This window comes from Myotis yumanensis, unplaced genomic scaffold (assembly GCF_028538775.1).
Source record: "Myotis yumanensis isolate MYYU_CA2020_CCGP unplaced genomic scaffold, mMyoYum1.0.hap1 SCAF_16, whole genome shotgun sequence".
Taxonomy (NCBI): domain Eukaryota; kingdom Metazoa; phylum Chordata; class Mammalia; order Chiroptera; family Vespertilionidae; genus Myotis; species Myotis yumanensis.
This window is the reverse complement of record NW_027223767.1, coordinates 49,917,189-49,935,228: the sequence shown is the minus strand read 5'-3', so window position 1 is coordinate 49,935,228 and position 18,040 is coordinate 49,917,189. Positions and strand designations below refer to the sequence as shown.

Below are 18,040 nucleotides of genomic sequence, written 5' to 3'. Positions count from 1 at the left end.
GGCCCATCTCGCGGCAGGGAGAGCCGGGCCGGCCCATCGGCGGGGGTGGGGCCGGGGAGAGGGACGAGAGCGCCCCCAACCAGCACCCGGGGATCCGCACGGTGGAGGCGCTGTGTCCGCCCTTGTAGGCGGGACTTCCGGAAGGAACCTTAATCCCTATTGGCTAATCTGTGCGGCAAGGCCCGCCCCTTTGGGTGAGTGGTTGGCTGAGGGAAGCCTTTCCGGTGACCCACTTCCGTTACTTGCGCTGTGGACCGTGGGTTGCCGGGGTCGGTGAAGGTGAGTGGGGTTGGTACGTTGGGTCCGACCCCAGGGGGTTCCTCTGCTCTTTCGCCTGCAAACCGCGCCGGCCCTTGTCGCAATCCTGCCCAGGACGCCAGGCGCCGCGGGTGCCTCGCTGGAAGAGTGCCCGGGTGTGGCTGGTGCCGCTCTGCTCCGCGCGAGAGGTCGCAGGGGCCCGGCGGCGACCTGGTCACCTTTAACTTAGGCGCTTCCACAGCCCCGCTCGCGTCCCGTGCGCCCCGGAGCGGCTGACGGTAGAGGTCCGGTTTGGGGGCTGGAGCAGCGTCACCTGAAGATAGTAATGCAGCTTGATGTGTCCGCCCCTCCCTCCTGAGGGTTCCGGCTTTTGAGCTGCGGGCGGGTCAGAGCCCCTCCGGTGCAGGGTTCGTTTACCCGCTCAGCAGATCCTCATGGAGCACCTCCTGTGCACGATCTTTTCTAGGCGCTGGGGGTTCCCCAATAAGTCAAAGACAAAAACCCCTTCACTGACGGAGCCTCCCTGCTCCTGGTGCTGGGAAAGGTCTCTTTAAGGAAGCTGTTCCTCTGGCATCTTCAAAATCCCCTGCCCTCACCTCCATTCCAGGAAGCAGGCTGTCCTGAGTGGGAAGGAAAAGAAGCGGCAGGTGTTGGGCACGTTTCTTTTTAAGATCCTGGGGCAGATTGACGACCACCTCCCTGTGCTCCACCCCATCCAGTGGTTCTCCACCTTCTGGCCCTTTAAATACAGTTCCTCATGTTGTGACCCAACCATAAAATTATTTTTGTTGCTACTTCATCACTGTCATGTTGCTACTGTTATGAATCGCAATGTAAATATCTGATCTGCAGGATGGTCTTAGGCGACCCCTGTGACAGGGTCGTTCGACCGCCAAAGGGGTCGCGACCCACAGGTTGAGAACCGCTGGTAGACCTTGGACATTTCAGTCTTTCTCCTGATGTCTGACACTGATCTTATTTCGTTTAAGTGGACTATTTTACTCTATTCTGTCTTATTATTTAAAAAATGGCGGTGGTGGGTGCGCAGTAATCAACCAAGAACCTTGTGTGCGTATATGCATGGCCCATGGCCACAGACAATACAGACAATGGGGCGGTGCGGGCCTGGGGTGGGGGCCTGGGCTGGGCTGGAGGGGGTCAGTGGGGGGAAAAGGGAGACATATGTCATACTTTTGACAATAAAGAATTATTAAAAACAAAAGACTAGTCATTTTCCTTCTTGTCTCACATTCATATATATATTTAGGGCTTTGCCAGTATACTCAGAGTGTGTGCTGGTGCTGCCGGGCACACATCAGACAGGAGTAAGAAGGGCAGACATTGCCGATCTGATAGGGAGGGCATAGAGAGCCTCTTAAGTTTGTAGAAAACTGTAGAGCAAGTTGATGTGCACGATTTCACTTGATACTTGCAACAGCTTTCTGAGGTAAGCAGGGCTCATGATACCCTCTCTTTCCAGGCCAGGAATTCTGGTCTAGAGCCTGCTCTATCTAAGCCTTTGTGGGAACTTGGGTATGTGTCAGCTCTGTGCCCTGGAGAGTCAGGGAATAAAACACAGTTTGAGTGGGAATGCATTTAAATTACATTTTAAACTTTATTTTTTAAAAATATTTTTTATTGATTTTTTACAGAGAGGAAGGGAGAGTATGGATAGAGAGTTAGAAACATCAATGAGAGAGAAACATTGATCAGCTGCCTCCCGCACACCCCCCATTGGGGACGTGCCCGCAACCAAGGTACATGCCCTTGACCCGAATCGAACCTGGGACCCTTCAGTCCGCAGGTCGACGCTCCATCCACTGAGCCAAACTGGTTAGGGCTACATTTTTAACTTTAATGCAAGGCATAAGTATTACTTCAGTATTTCCAAAGGTACGTGGAAAACAAACACTGGAGAACTGGGGTTTTAAGGGAGAGTTAGGAGTTGGAGAACAGCGGGAGGAGCATTTAGGGGGAGGAGAATATATTTACATGTCAGGTTGCACACCTTGAATTTGAAGAGCTACGCTGTCCTTTTCTCATTCAGTCATCCTGATTTCTTTATAAGTACGTCCACCAAGCACTCGGAGGACGCAGATCTGTTTCTGAAAGACTTAAATGTTGCCAACATGGCCTCTATAGGATTCTCTCCAAGAGCCCAGTTTTGATCTGACCTGTTTTATTTTCCAGGATCTCAAGATGGCTGGGCGAAAACTTGCTCTAAAAACCATTGACTGGGTAGCTTTTGGGGAGATCATACCCCGAAACCAGAAGGCCGTTGCTAACACCCTGAAATCCTGGAATGAGAACCTCACCTCCAGGTCAGTCCCTTTTCTTTCCTTTTTTTTTTGAAGAAAACAAACAGTTTGGTAAATCCTGGAGGTAGAAGCAGTAATTCCTAGAAGAAATGGGCTTAGGAAACAAGTTCCAGAGGTAAAGGAAGGGCCCTGGGAGCTTGGGAGGGAGGAGAGGCTGATGGTGAGGTGCCTGGGGCGGGGCTGGAGGGGCAGGGGAAGGGGAAAGGGAAAGGCACAGGCTTGCTCCCTGGAGAGGCACTGGGTCCTCCATCCTGAGGGTTTTAAGGGCGGAGATTTTAGGGGAGGATCATAATGGAATATTCAGCAGCTTCCCAGGTGTGTCCTTTCAGAGTTGTGGTCTCCACTGATTGGCCTGCACCAGGGCACAGGGTCGTTATTCAGTGCAGCTGCGCCTGAGGCTGGTTTTGTTGCTTACCTGGAGGGTACACAGCGAGGCCGTCTCAGTGTGTCTTCTTTACTTCTCTAGTTGTAGGACTTCCATTCAGCCAGCTTTCAGGAGGTTCTGAATGGTGGTTGTTCTGTATTTTACTTGTGATTTTGATACGGTTATGGGAGGCGGCAAGCACAGGCAGTTACCGACGCCTCCATCTTGGTTCTCTCCGGGTCAGTCCCTTTCCGAGAGGGAGTTTTTTTTTTTTTTTTTTTTTTTTTTAAATATATTTTATTGATTTTTTACAGAGAGGAAGGAAGAGAGATAGAGAGTTAGAAACATCGATGAGAGAGAAACATCGATCAGCTGCCTCCTGCACATCTCCCACTGGGGATGTGCCCGCAACCCAGGTACATGCCCTTGACCGGAATCGAACCCGGGACCCTCCAGTCCGCAGGCTGACGCTCTATCCACTGAGCCAAACCGGTTTCGGCGAGAGGGAGTTTTTTGACTTGCCATTGAATGTGGAAACGAAACAGTGATTTGGAGCTACATATGACTTTCTGGTGCTCTTCTGAAAGTATAAAGAAATCCATGTATTTTCCAAATGAAAGTAACTTATTTTTGCATCCCTATGCTTTCCCACCTAGAGAAAAGTGTGATGGTGCATCCAGGCCGTAGGAATAAGGAGCAGGGAAATTACTGTGTGAATTTTCTGTTGTTCATAGAACAACCATAACTTTTGTTTTTCCGTGTGAGCAGGTTGGCTACTCTCCCTGAGAAACCACCTGCTATCGACTGGGCTTACTACAAGGCCAACGTGGCGAAGGCCGGCTTAGTCGATGACTTTGAGAAGAAGGTGAGGCTTCAGGCCACTAAAGCACTGGTCTTGTAACGCGGCTTGTGGGAAGAGCGGGGACGGCAGATAATTATATTCTCGGGATGACAGCAAGGAAAGAGGGTGGTGTTAGCACTCAGATCCCAAAGGAAGCTCAGGTGAGGTGGGTGTGGCCAAAGGTCTCACGTTAGTAGCGTTAAATGGTAAATGCATGCAGAGAATTCGGGGTCTGTTTATTCAATAGTTTTTGTCCAAAGAAACAGTACAGGATAGCCTTACTCAAGGAGCCAGAGGGCTGTCAAGTTACACATTTCCACTCTTCTCCTCAATTATTTCTTGGGCCCCCACCTGTCTCCTTTGGAATAAACTGATATCTTTTCTACCCTTCCCCTGTTTTCCTCCTTTCTCTACTCTGCTTTTATTATTTTTATTTTTTTACTGTAATTTACAAGCTGTAATTTCTTGTTAACTTATCAAGGGCCTACTCTGTGCCAAGTGTAGTGCTGAGTGCGGGGGGGGGGGGGGGGGGGGAGGGCTGTAACACTAAGCCATCTTCTAGGGCAGTGGTTCTCAATCTTGGCTGCACATTAGAATCACCTGGGAATCTTTTTAAAATCCTGATTTCTGGGCCTCATCCTCCGGAATTCTGTTTCTTTGTTACTAATGTTGTGGCCCCACCCCATCACAAAAAAACAGAATTTCCGGAGGGTGTTGCCCAGAAATCAGGATTTTAAAAAGATTCCCAGGTGATTCTAATGTGCAGCCCAGGTTGAGAACCACTGTTCTAGGGAGACCATCTCCATTATGCAAACATTAGTTCCACCAAGTCCGATAGGGTTTCACTTAAAAGAGAAATCAGAATTTCTTTAGAGCTACAAGCTTCTAAGAGATTCCCCCCACCCCTCTTTTTTTTGGTAGGGAGAACCATTGATTTGTTGTTTCACTTATTTCTGCATTCATTGGCTGATTCTTGTATGTGCCCTGACCGGGGGTTGAACCCACCACCTTGGCATATTGGGATGACGCTTTAACCAACTGAGCTATTACCGGGCCAGGGATAAGAGGCCATTTTTGAGGTCATCCAGTTCAACTCTCCTTTTCAGATGAAGAAACTAAAGGTCATTGTAGTAAAGAATTGTCCAAGGTCTCCGCTTAGTTAGTGACAGGATTGAGAAGAACCTGAGATCCCTTTCCCCGTCTAATGTTCTTTCCACTCCAACACCCTAGATTCATCCTGGCTTTTTCTTGGGATGGAGAATGTGTTCTTAGGTGATCTCTAAGGATTAGCAGCTTGGAGCTCCTGGGTATATTAACAACAGCTCCCCGTGCCTGTGTTTATAGTTTAGTGCCCTGAAGGTTCCTGTGCCAGAGGATAAGTACACTGCCCTGGTGGATGCTGAAGAAAAAGAAGACGTAAGTAGTTGAGACTCTTTTATTCCAAAATGTTCTTAACTCCTGATGACTCTTAGTCATTAGGTTGAAGTAGCGTGAACTAAAAGGAGGAATAAAATAAAACTCTAGAAAATGCAACCTCGGAAGTTGCCTGGTAATTGGAAAGAGGGGGCTGATCAGTTTGTCCTCTCTCTTGATTGTGGCGATGGTGTCACAGGTGGATACATATGTCATAACTGATCGAGTGGGTTCTTTAAATATGTGCATTTTATTGTATGTCAGTTATACCTCAGTGAAGCTGTTACAATAATAATTTTTTTAAAAGCTGTTACAAACAATTACGGAGTTGGAATTGGGTGGGAAATGACCCAGTGTGCTGGAAGTCCTGAAGGCCAAGTGGAGTGCAGGTGGCTCCGCCAAGGAGCAGTCTGGCTAGGTGGTCAGGCAGCTTGTCCTGACCCTTGCGCACCCAGCACCTAAACATGGGCGTTTTGCAGGTTGCCTAGACGAGTCGCTTGCTGAAGAACCCTGATCCCGCCATCATAAGCTGCTGTAGTTTGCCTCCCAAAGCAGCTCCCCCAGTAGTCGTGGCAGCTACAGATTCTCCGTAGAGAGTGAGAAAGCAGCAGTGGTCTGGCTCCAGGACTTCTGAGGCCTTGGGAGCCTTGGGGTCAGGACACTTTAACTTGGATCCAAACAGAATGTCTCCCTTCTTTTAAAGGTGAAAAGTTGTGCTGAGTTTGTGTCTCTCTCAAAGACCAGGATTGAGCAATACGAGAAAGAGGTAAGGATGACCTTTGGCCTTTGGGATACGTTTCCTCTCTTCCACCGAATGGCAGAAACCTGCCTTGGGTTCCTTTTTTGCATCTCTGCAGCCCTGCTGACCTTAACATGTTTCCCCTCCTTTCAGCTGGAGAAGATAAGGAACATAATTCCATTTGACCAGATGACCATTGAGGATTTGAATGAAGTCTTCCCGGAAACCAAATTAGACAAAAAGAAGTATCCCTACTGGCCTCACAAGCCAATTGAGAGTTTATAAACTTAAGTCTGAGAGGAAGCTCTGCTCCTTGTATTTTAAACTCTGGACATTAAAAATAATCAGATGGTGCTGCGTGTGTCTGCTCCTTTGCAGTTGAGATAGTTACAACTCTGAGGTGACCTCACTGGAAGTGGGCTTTTTGTTAAAATGGAAAGGTGAGCCTATAGGTGTATGTGGGTTCAGTTGTCTAATGGTCAGGATATGCTCTTAATCCCAGAAGATAAAGATCTAGAGGATTCCAGAAGACTCTGTTGAGTGCCAGCACTATACCTTAGTCATATTTCTATTCCCCGGGGCTTAGCAGTGTGCTTGGGATTTAGAGGAGCCTTAATATGAATTCATTGTAAATGAAAGAGAAGAAATGTGAGCCTTCAGGGGTTCACATCTAGCCTAGGAGGTTATCACATGAACCTCGGATAATAGGGCCAACTAGTATATTAGTAAATGATGATCAGACTTACAAAGCATATACTATGTTCTAAGAATTGTTCTAATCACTTTAGATAAATATCTCATTTCTCCTCAAAACAACCCTATGAGGTAGGTAATGTATCAGCCAAGACATTAAATAAGGCCTTTGAAGTCCTGGCTGGATTGGCACATGCTGGGGTTGCAGGTTCATCCCCAGGAGGGGGCTTGCAAGAGGCAGCTGATGTTTCTCACATTGAAGTTTCTCTCTCCCTTCCTTGCTCTCTAAAATCAATAAAAACATAAATATATAAAGTCCTTTGAAGGTGACAACATTGCCAATAAGTTTGCTATTCTCTACCCAGAGGCCTTCTCTGACTACTCAGTAGTTTCCCATTGCCCTCTATTTTGAATTGTCTTCTGTCCTCTCTCTCACTAGAATGTAAGCTTCTTGGAGGCAGAGCCTAGAGCAGCCGTGGGCAAACTACAGATCCGGCCTGTTTGAAATGAATAAAACTAAAAAAAGAAAAAGACCGTACCCTTTTATGTAATGATGTTTACTTTGAATTTATATTAGTTCACACAAACACTCCATCCATGCTTTTGTTCCGGCCCTCCGGTCCAGTTTAAGAACCCATTGTGGCCCTCGAGTCAAAAAGTGTGCCCACCCCTGGCCTAGAGGATGGTTTCAGGGAGAACTGAAGCCTGAAACAGGAAAAGATCAGTGTCTCATAGTGCAGAGGAGCCCCCGGTGCTGCAGTTCTGTGGCCAGGCTTGGGAGCCAGAGGGATGCCTTAACGTAGCATCCATGACATTTGGTGACTGGTTTGGAGTAGAGACAAGAATTCTGGATGACCCTGGAGAAGAGAGAGGAGAATTCTGTATTTCTAACTCTTTGTTTTGTTTGTGTGTTGTTTCTTTTACAAAAGTACAAGAAACTGGTTTTTAAACTTTTTTGAGTCAAGGACTTTTGAAAATCTCAAACAACACAGCACATACTGTGAGATATTCAACCTTGAAAGCCCAGCTTTACTCCTCAGGAGCTATGGGCCTCAAGGTTTAAAAAAAAAATCATCTCTGGCCAGATTTGTAGTTTAAAAAAATTTTTTTTCTAAAGGATACACACGTATACAGGAAAGTATGAAAATCATAAATGTACATATTCAATAGTCCCTTTTTATTAATGTATTTTTTATCTTATTGATTTCAGAAAGGAAGGGAGGGGGAGAGAGAAACATCAATGATGTGAATCATTGATCAACTGGGGATCAAGCCCACAACCTGGGCATGTGTCCTCAACCAGGATCAAACCCAGGACCTTCAGTCCACAGGCCAACACTCTATCCACTGAGCCAAACCAGCTAGAGCTAATAGCCCCTTTTTAAACACTCCTGGGATCAGAGGATTTGAGTGCCATCTTTTTTCCTGCACAGAACTGTGGGTGCCATCTCCATGGGAACAGCCCACAGCAGAATCTTTGGCATAGAATTGGGCAGCATTTTCACCCAATGGGTGGCAGGGAGAGACTAGGGGCTAAGGGTTTTGCCTATTAACTTTACAGTCAGTGATGGTCTCTCACAGAACGCACTCCTTTCACCAGATGAGTGGATACCAACTCATAGAGGCAACAGGAAGTAGGGCCCCAAAGTGCAGTACAGCTTGATCATACCTTTCAAAGTGCACAGTACAGCTTGATCAAAAAGAAAGGGTAAGCCCAGCAGGCGTGGTGTGGACCTATGAACCAGGTCGTGGTTTGACTCCCGGTCAGGGCACATGCCAGGGTTGCTGGCTCGATCCCCAGTGTGGGGCGTGCAGGAGGCAGCCCATCAATGATTCTCGTCATTGATGTTTCTATCTCTCCCTTTCTGAAATCAATAAAAAAAATATACACTTTTTAAAAAGAGTAAGATAATTGCTACCGAGGCTTTCCTGTGCAACACATACAGAAAAGGCTATAAAAAAAAAAAGACAAAATAGACGGCAAGGTTTTTTTTGTTTGTTTTTACCTTTTTTGGGGTCTAGAAAAATATTTAGTCAATGGTTAATTACCTCACCCCAGATGGGACTCGAACCCACAATCCCTGGCTTAGGAGGCCAGTGCCTTATCCATTAGGCCACTGGGGCACTACGCAGGCGGCGCGCGATTATTTGCCTTTTGACTGTGACAGGTTTAAGCTGCGTGATGACGTCATCCCGGAAGCTCAGGGTTGCAAAAAATCAAGGTTATCGCTCCGTGGGATTGCAGTCCAGAACCGAGAGTGGGTTGGAAGACTGCAGAGGTCCAAGGGAAAAGGTTAAGGTTTGAGGTGTAACACAGTGTGCTGTTCTCTCCTTAGGAGAAGACTAGAACCTTCCACCTCCTGAGCCAGGGTCAGACATTTTACTCGCTGTACCACACACGCCCTGTAAAGGTTGAGTTCTATGGCGATGCTTCTTGAGGGATATAAGGACGCACCGCGCAGACGTTGGCTGCATAGACTGCATCCTGGCCCCGCCTTTCATGCAGCCTGTACCCCAGCACCGGCACTGTTCCCCGGCACTAGTCGCCTGAGCTGTCGCTGCCACCTGCAAGGAAGTTACACCTGAATATCACATTGCTTCCCTTTCAGCCCGAGGACCGCGTGGCCTAACGGATAAGGCGTCTGACTTCGGATCAGAAGATTGAGGGTTCGAGTCCCTTCGTGGTCGGCTGCATTTTTTTTTTGCAGAGAGGGTGGGCGGGGCGGGGGCGGGGGCGGTGGCGGTGGCTCGTGGCTGGGGGCATAGCAATCCCGATCGGCATCGTACTGGCCTCCCTCCTCTCCCCTCTCCTAGTCCCTTGGCTCGCAGACGCTCGCCTTCCGGGGACCTCGCTCATCTCCTTGGACCTGCGCGCCGCCGGGCGCCCTTAGGTCTCAGCTGGTACCTCCCAATCTTTTCGTCTTACTCTTTAGCTTTCCGCGTAGCCCGGCGGGTGTACCCTCTGGTTGTCTAGTTGGCTTTCTGCTGCTTGTACTAAGTTCGGGTCTGGGGATACACGCTCTGGCCGCCGGCCCGACAAAAAACGTAGTTTGTGCACGTGTTGTTGAGCTTTACCATGGACCACGTGGATAAGATGTTTTGTCTCGCCCCAGTGGCCTAATGGATAAGGCACTGGCCTCCTAAGCCAGGGATTGTGGGTTCGAGTCCCACCTGGGGTGGTGCACGTGGCCACCTGCTACAGGTAACTTTTGATTCGCAAACGTGCGAACCCTGCCGCGCTGCACACGGGCCACCATGGGCTCCATTCCACGTGGCTGGGGCCGCGCGGCCTCTGGAGCCCTGCCCGCTCTCTCACAGGCCCCCTCGCTTTTTCGATCAGGGTGTGTCTACGCGGCTCCCCGCCCCCAGCTCATTGTTGCCTTCGCCCACTTCATACCCTCGCGGTCCTGGTGGGTCCTGGGAAAACCCAGCACTTACAGGACAAGTCCTGCTCTCTAGCTTCCGCTGTGAAGTGTAGAAAAGTAGGGGGGTGGGGAGTGTCGCTGTTGGGTGCTTTGCTTTGGGGAACCTTTGGGTGTTCCAGTCCCGAGCACTCGGATTTTTTTTTTTTTTTAATAAGATCGAGCTGCAGTGGAGAGAATTTCTCAGTGTCAAAAATATGGCTGTACCCCAGGTGGGACTCGAACCCACAATCCCTGGCTTAGGAGGCCAGTGCCTTATCCATTAGGCCACTGGGGCCTGTAGGTTACAGCCTCCGTATTTCTCCCCTTAGTAGTTAATCGGACTGCGGGTATTTCAGGCAAAAATTAATGGGGTACACGTTTACTGAGGGACCCCGAGTCGGGGAAGCGCTTGGATAGGCTTCCGGAGCTCACAATGGACCAGTAAGACGCTACCCTGGGAGGTGAGCTGACCACCCTCCAGCCACCGCACGGGGCAGCACGTGGGGCTGGAGCTGCAGGAACACCCAGAGCATGGCCGGTGAAGACGAAGGTTCGAGCTAATACGTCCGCCCCTCTACGGAACCGACAGAAAACCCAGGAATTTTAGGGAAAAGGGGTGTAGGAAGTTCACGAGAGCAGAATAGCCTCAATCATGAAACAAACACTGGACATCTTCACCATCACGAGGCAGGGGCGACCAGGAGGAACACGTCCTTCCACGTAAATAGAAATATGGGTATATATTCATAATGTACATGTGATATACAAAGGCATACTGTACAGAAGACAAATATATCAGCCAAATAGATACTTCGCCCTAATATTTTATTCCTTTAAAGCTGTTAGCCAGAAAGTAGTACAAATAAAGAAGAGGCGCATTGTTAAACCTTACAAACGTTGACAATCCGGTTAGAATCCGTGCGCATCCGAAAGGGGCCACGCAGAAGCTTCAGCCAAGGGCCATGCATTCCTGTCATGCCTGGTTGACACCTGCCTCCCCTTCCTCCGTTCTTCTGTTTCTCTCTCCAAGGGGCGGAGTCTGCGGAAACCGATCTCCTTCCTTCCACATCCCACATCAGCAAGACGGGTTTAACGCACCGGGCCCAGGCTCCTGCCCTCATTTAAGTCCATCAGTTTGTCTGTTTGTTGAGGTGTAACATGCATGTGGCAAAGTGTACAGCTCACAGGCCACAGCCTGATGAGATACAGAACATTCCCAGCATCCCAGAAAGCTCCCCCCCCCCCCCCCCCCCCCCCCCCGCCAGTCAATCACCATCCCCCCCAGTATTTTCTCGCCTTTCATCACCATAGAGCAGTTTCGCCTTGTTTTGAACTACATACACATGGAATCATACTCTGGTAGCCTGGCCTCTTTTGCTCAACATTGTGTCAGTGAAATTCACCCACCTTCATTCTTTTGTCCTCAACTTTTTAAAGGAGTGGGTCCTGACCCTGTGCTCTACTCTGCATCCCCAGCCTGTTCTGTTTCTCTGACCCCGTCCTTCCCGCCTCATCTTGAAGGCTTTTCTGGGGCCTTTCACACCACCAATGGCTGAGGTCCTCAGGGGTCCAGCACTTTGCCTCCTCTGGCCTCCCACTGCCACCATCTGACCAGCCTCCCTGGGGTTTGCCTTGCTTCATCCTCAACTGCTCCCAGCCATTTCCGACTCTACTTGTCCCCCTCCATCCTGCATCTCCCAGCTGCAGCCTCACTCCCCAGCTCCAGGGTGCCATCCCCTCTCCTGGGCATCACTACCTGGCAATCCTCCTCAGGCCCCACAGCCAGCCTCACCACCCATCCTCCCACGCCTGCTCCCTTTGTGACGTTCCCGTTTCAATGCGCAGCAGCACCCGTCACACACCTGCTCCCATTCCCTGTGGACTTTTCTGTTCCCATAATCCTTCTGCATCTATTCTCTCTCCCTCCTGTTGTCACTGCCCTAGTTCCAGGATGAGTCCCTGACTGCTCATGTGGGTCAGTCCACCCACCTGGGCTCACTTCCCTGCGGTCTTTTCTCCTCCATTCACGGTCAGATTCATCTTCCCTGACAGGCTCTGTGGGGTGGAGTCTAAATGTCTTAACTGTCACATGTAAGGACTTTCTAGACCTGGCTCCCACTCCATGTGGCAGATGTGTCTCCCACAGCCCCTCACCCCTGGGCCCCAGCCAAGCTGGGCTATTAATGACTGTTCCCCCAGTACATACTCAGTGCCATTTACCACTTATTTATTCGCCAAAGTCCCACAACAACCCTAGGAGGTCGGCAGTGATAACATCATCCCTAGTTTCCAGATGGAGAAACAAAGCCCACAGCTGGGGGGCGGGGGTGGAGGGTGGAGGGCAGGGACTGACCAGGGGAGCCTGGCCTCAGAGCCCATCCTCTCAGTGAGCTAGTTCCCTGGACACACTTCAGCCTCCAGGTGCCAAGCTCTTCGCTTGCTGGCAAGGCCAGCCCCTCCCATCCTTCAGGCAAATACTTCTCTGACCTTCCAGCCAGAACTAATTGTTCCTCTGCCGCCCACAGCCTACAGTATGTTTAGACCTTTCTCATGTTACTTATCAGGCTTTAGGCCATGTTACCGTACAGGATTCCACTTTTCTTTTCAACCGATGGAATGACCATTCTCTGAGAAAGACTTTGTTCATTGCTGATTCCCTGGGACCTCAGAGCCTCATGAACTCATGAATGTTGCCCGTCCTTGCTCCCCACGAGGCTCTCCATACCTTGAGGGCTGGGACCATGTCTTCCACATCTTCTGTATTTCCTAAGTCACGTATTGAAGATTTCCCCGCTTTGTTTACACTCACATGAATGGGGTCCCTGCTCACATAAAGCGTACACAGTGCTCTGTTCATCATCTTGCATTGAGGGCATCGCAATGCTGTATTTGTCCAATGAGTGAATTAGATCAAAGTAACAGAGAACAGTCTGTGGAACTCATCCATGCCACCGTGATCTGCTACTGTCAGGCTGGCCTCGGTGCTCCCACACCCATAGGACTGCAAAACCCTGTCTAGTTCCAGGTCACTTTTCCTGCCCACAACCCGCAGCCTGTGACAGCACCTGACACATGACCTTCCTTCCCACTCAAGTGGTTCCCTTACACACGTTTCTTAAACTCGAAACCGCTTAACCTGATTTGAGAATCTCCACAGTGAGCTTGTCTCCCTCTCCAGACTTACCTCCCCGACCCCCTGCACAGATGCGCCACTCACATGGCTCCGGCCTTCTCTGTGGTGTTATCCCTACTGTTCCCTTCAACGGCATGTGCTGCGCGCCTTTCTACTGATTAAATCTGCCCCCTTGCCACGGCCCAGCTCAGAGGGCCACCCCTGTCTCAGCCTCTGCCTGACCGTGTGTTCCTGGAGGGCAGACACGAAGCTCACTCCTGTCCCCTGGGCTGTGACTGCAGTCAGCGCATCAGGAACCCGTAGGCAGCTTTCAACCCAGGAAGGGTAGGGACTCTGTCCTGAGGCACCGAGGAAGGGAAGCCCCTGCATTTAGAATTTTATTGCAGCTGATACAGGAAGTGGGTAAGTGAGGTGTGACAACACGGTGTAAAGACCTTTGACACCAGCGCCTGCCACCCTCATTCTGAATGAACAATCCGATGGCTCCAACGTTAGAGACAGGCATTAAAACCGCAAACAGCAAGGCCCTCTCCTGGCAGCACTCGAGCTCACGCCAGCTGCCTGGCGTCCTGCGGAGGGTCTCTGCCGCTCTGGAGGGTGATTTCAGTCCATATCTACCCTCCTGCTTGCCTTTATGGCAGAATTTATTCTCTTCTTTCTCAGCCTTTCCCGATTCATGTTTTCTATCCTGTAAACAAAACGAACAAAAAGACCCCAATTAGGCCCAGATGCCCAATCAGTGCCTCTCACAGCGGTGAGAGGAGCTGGCAGCTCAGGGGGGAGCAGAGCAGCTAAAGCAGCAGGCACCAGCTCCAAGCCCCCACCCGGGGTCAGGAAAGCTCCCAACCCCCACTTTTCCACATATTTGCTGGGAGGTCCGGGGCTTGGCCCTGCCCCCCTTCTTTGCCGGTGCCGCCCCTCAGGACTCCGTGGGAAGAAGTTTGGGGTGTTTCCTGGTACCTGATTCTCTGGAGTACAGCATCTTCTTTGGATGGCTCCTTGGGCGTCTGGCTGGCTTCGGCGATCATGTCTCGAATTTTCTGCAGGCAATCTGCCAGATTTCGGAGCTGGTAGCGGCTGCATTCAGAGGTGAGTATCAGCTCTCCCAGCTTGTTGATCTTGTTTTTATACTGCAAGAAGCAAAGGCAAAACCCAAGTTCTACCGAGTGAAGGATTAGAAGCGGCTGAGGCATGAAGAAAAAGGAAGGGGCCGGTGTTACCATGATGGCCATCTTCTGGCGCACGGGCTCTGCGATCCAGTCGGCGGTAGCCAAGTGGAACCTGACTTCAGCCTTGGAATTCACTGGGAAGAAAGGGACAGGGAGCACAGGTCACTGAGGCTCCAGGTCGGCTCGGCACCTGGGTGACGCCTGGTGACCATCCTGAAAGGGAGGCGAGAAACCCAACCAGGATGTCCCATCCTGCGCCAACTTGGGGATCCCAAGCTGCCATGGAGTGAGCCTGCAAAGACAGCGAGGCACTTTGGGACAAAAGTAACTTCCAGGCACGAAACACCCACTGCTTCCCTTACAGTTTCTCGGGCTCTGTGAGTGGGGGGATGGGCTCCACAAGAATGAAGGGAACCTGTGCTGGGAGCTGGCTGCCAACTCACACTGCTTTCCTTTGTTTAACTCACAAGCCAATCCTAGTCCTACAACCCACAGCTGAGAGGCTGAGAATCGGACTGCATTCAAAAGAATAAAGAGGATTATTACAAACTGGCGGTATTTAAGCTTCTGCTAAAAAAATGCCCTTTCTTCCCCATGAATGTAAACACAGAATCCTCAAGTCCGTCTTCTAAGTTTTAAAGTGAAAGAACACGACAAGGCTCCCGGTACCTTTGTTAACGTTCTGGCCTCCAGGCCCGCTGCTCCGACAATAAGATATTGTCAAGCGATCTATGAAAGAACACACACCAAAGAAGTAATTACCTCCTGGCAAACTCTCACACTTCTCTCTCAAAAGCTCATCTATACAAAGCTAACATTCAGGTCAGTGGAGGAAGAGATTAGATGTCAAAACTAAAGTCAAGGGGCTTTCCCAAGGCCACACAGACAGCAGAGGATGTAAAATGATGACCCAGGTGATGACCGTCATGGCGGCTTCGGAGCCTCCTGTGCTGATGATAGGCTTTCTGCCTCCTCCAGGCTGTGCACACCTCAAGGCTCAGATGCAAGCTATCAGATCGGCCACAGGGTGTCCTCTCCCTTGTGTCGCCTGTCACCTGGCCTCTCTGTTCCAGTGTCACCCTGAGCAAGGGCACCTCTGATACTCTTCCTTCCCCTGCCTGTGGACGGCACAAACTCTCTGAACCGGAAAAGGGCTGGCTGTCTCTTCCCAGGCCACGCTGTCAGGCCTTATGCTTGATGGGTGCACAGTTCTGATGTTTGAGGGCAAATGGTTCAAGGGAGAAGGGCCCATGGGGTGGTCCTTTCCTCTCCACTCCCCAAGGCAGCCCTCCTGCCGAATTCCTTGTACATCCTTTCAGATCTAAGTTCATAAAAGAAATATATATATCTCAGATATACAGGGTATCCCCCAAAATGTATACACACTTTGAATAATTATTAATTCCAATGGGTTAAATCGGAAAAGAAACATCAATTGAGCTATCAAAAAACGTATGTGTATCGTTTTGGGGGGCACCCTGTATGTAAGACGCAAACGTAGCTTATTATACATATTCTTCTGCATCTTACTTTCTTCAAATGATGACCAACTCATCTATTGTAAAGATTATTCCATGTCACAAGAACATCAAGAGCTCTCTGTTCGTGCTGCGCACCGCACAGCACTCCAGGGGGCTGTGCCATCTTCCTTTTGCTCTTCTAAACGAGGCTGGAGAGGTCTGGAAGGAATGTCTAAGGGGTGGGAAATGGCTGATTTAATTTATTTATTTAAAAAATATATGGATTATTAATTTCAGAGAGGAAGGGAGAGGGAGAGACAGAAACATCAAGGATGAGAAAGAATCATTGATCAGCTGCCTCCTGGTTCATAGGTCGACACTCAACCACTGAGCCACACCAGCCGGGCTGATTTTATTTATAAAACCAAATTACTCACCTAGAGGAATGTCACTGTTGGCTTGCTTCGCGTCATCCTGTAATGTAATGCACACAGTGTCAAATACACATCACCTGCTGGGTGCCTCCTAACTGGTCCAGGGCAACCAAAGAAATGATGGAAAGCCACAACACGCATAAAATACAACTACTTTCTGGTTCCCAGGCAAATCATAGCAGACGACAGAACAGCTTCCTCAGGCACAAGAGGCACCGCCTCAGAAACACTCCTCCAGGAAAATGGAGCTGACTGTCTCCGGCCTTCCCTCAGCTAGTGTCCGGCACCGTCGGAGGCCTCATTCCTCGGAGGGATCATCCCACTCTTCTGCCTCAAATCCTCCAATAGGTCCCCATGCTGACAAGCAGGGCATGCTGACTGCTTTAAGGTGGCTACACCTGCTGTTCGCTCCTCAGGGATGCCCGTCTCCCCTCTATTCTCTGGGCTCACTGCCTGGCCTCTTCCAGGTCCTTACTCAGATGTCACCTTCTCAAGGGCCTTCCCAGACCATCCTACTGACAACTGCAACACCGCCCCTACCTGAGCACTCCTCTTCCAGGCTTTAGTTTCTCCAAAGGAAAGCACCGCCTCACATACTCTGTACTTGTTTCACCTACTGCGGTCTCCCTCCATTACAATTCAAGCCCCACAAACATTAGGGTCTTTGCGTTTTGTTTACTACTCTATCCCCGTGCCTGGCCCAGTGCACGAAGCTTGCTCTCAGCAGAAGTCGGCTGAATGAGTGAATGAATCAGCGAACGTTCTCTTCCTGTCCTGTAGGTGGAAACCCAACAGGATTGGCGGGGTCCTCTCTCTCGGCCCGGGCCGGTCCGGAGCCTGCACACGGCGGGCTGCTGTGACATGCATCCCCAGTTTCCTAGGGGTGCTGGGGTTGCTAGAGGCTAAGGACAGTGCAACTTTCCAAAAGACTCCAGAAGGGAGCAAACACCTAGTCAGCCTCCTGCCTTTATTGTCCGCTCTGCAGTGCCAGATCGCCCCCAGTTTCCCTGGGACAAGAATCAGCCTGCAGGTGGGGGAACTAACGAGGAAAAGCGGGTGGTCTTGTAAGTAGCACATCCTGCTACTTACACAAGGACCTCCTCGGGCGCCTAGCCCCGCCCAGTGGCCCCTCTCGGTTGCCCGGGCAACCAGCTCCCTTCCGCTGCGGCCCCTTCGATTATCGGCGCGCGCGGCCAATAGGGCCCCGGCTTTCTGACGTCACCCAGCAGCGGCGCGGACACGCCCCTTCCGTCTGGCCCACCCGGCTCACCGGGACCCTCCACGCGGTGTCCGAGCCCCGCGACTCCGGGTAGAGCTTGTCCAGGCTGTAGATGCTCTGGAATTCGGTGCCGACTACCTGCTTGTGCAGATCCCGGCGGGGGCAGTGCGGGGGCGGTGGGGGCAGCCAGGCCCTGGCTCGACTCAGGCCCCAGCGCAGGCACCGAGCGGCCGCCATGTTTGAGTCTCCGGGCTGCTTCCGGTGGGCGCTCCCCTCCGCGGTCCGCTAGATCGTGTTTCCCGCTGGACTTTGGTTCCGCGCGACTTTTAGCGCCCTCGGGGTAGGGAGGCGGCGACCAGGGCTCCTGGCGTGGCTCTCCCGCGGCGCCTGTTAGAGCTGCCTCCGGGGGCTTGGCGGTAGGGAAGACGTTGGCCAGACAGAGAGCTTTTAAGGGGAGCCTCGTGGCGAAAGAACCCCCAGATCCGTGTTCCCCAGAAACACCACCTCTCTCCCTTTCAGCGTCTGTCCCCTCCTGGGCCGCTCTCCCCCCACCTGTGAGGCCTGCCCTGTCTGACCTAGTTCATCTCCATCCCCT

The 18,040-nt window shown here is 50.8% G+C and overlaps 2 protein-coding genes and 4 non-coding genes across 7 annotated transcripts; 3 read left to right on the top strand and 3 right to left on the bottom strand.

Moving 5' to 3' along the window:
• The first annotated feature begins 179 nt into the window (after positions 1 to 179).
• On the top strand, positions 180 to 6,287 carry ATP5PD (ATP synthase peripheral stalk subunit d). The gene is made up of 6 exons (XM_070394604.1): positions 180 to 279; positions 2,449 to 2,579; positions 3,709 to 3,805; positions 5,126 to 5,197; positions 5,898 to 5,960; positions 6,087 to 6,287. The coding sequence occupies exons 2-6, from the start codon at positions 2,458 to 2,460 to the stop codon at positions 6,216 to 6,218; spliced, it is 486 nt and encodes a 161-aa protein (XP_070250705.1). The 5' UTR covers positions 180 to 279; positions 2,449 to 2,457; the 3' UTR covers positions 6,219 to 6,287.
• A 2,390-nt stretch (positions 6,288 to 8,677) lies between these two features.
• On the bottom strand, positions 8,678 to 8,750 carry TRNAR-CCU (transfer RNA arginine (anticodon CCU)). The gene has a single exon. It is a non-coding gene; the product is annotated as a tRNA-Arg (tRNA).
• Positions 8,751 to 9,241: 491 nt separating this feature from the next.
• Positions 9,242 to 9,314, top strand: TRNAR-UCG (transfer RNA arginine (anticodon UCG)). Its single transcript has one exon. It is a non-coding gene; the product is annotated as a tRNA-Arg (tRNA).
• Positions 9,315 to 9,732: 418 nt separating this feature from the next.
• TRNAR-CCU (transfer RNA arginine (anticodon CCU)) lies at positions 9,733 to 9,805 on the top strand. Its single transcript has one exon. It is a non-coding gene; the product is annotated as a tRNA-Arg (tRNA).
• Positions 9,806 to 10,252: 447 nt separating this feature from the next.
• Positions 10,253 to 10,325, bottom strand: TRNAR-CCU (transfer RNA arginine (anticodon CCU)). The gene has a single exon. It is a non-coding gene; the product is annotated as a tRNA-Arg (tRNA).
• Positions 10,326 to 13,458: 3,133 nt separating this feature from the next.
• On the bottom strand, positions 13,459 to 17,708 carry MRPL58 (mitochondrial ribosomal protein L58). 2 transcript variants are annotated; one of them, XM_070394596.1, is made up of 6 exons: positions 17,497 to 17,708; positions 16,230 to 16,266; positions 15,002 to 15,061; positions 14,384 to 14,466; positions 14,124 to 14,293; positions 13,459 to 13,846 (listed from the first exon to the last, which is right to left on the bottom strand). In XM_070394596.1, exons 1-6 carry the CDS (start codon positions 17,680 to 17,682, stop codon positions 13,474 to 13,476), a joined length of 909 nt encoding a protein of 302 aa, XP_070250697.1. In that variant the 5' UTR covers positions 17,683 to 17,708; the 3' UTR covers positions 13,459 to 13,473. The 2 variants fall into 2 exon arrangements, with proteins under 2 accessions (XP_070250697.1, XP_070250696.1); XM_070394595.1 differs by having other exon boundaries at positions 13,679 to 13,851; positions 17,497 to 17,705.
• Between the last annotated feature and the right edge of the window lie 332 nt (positions 17,709 to 18,040).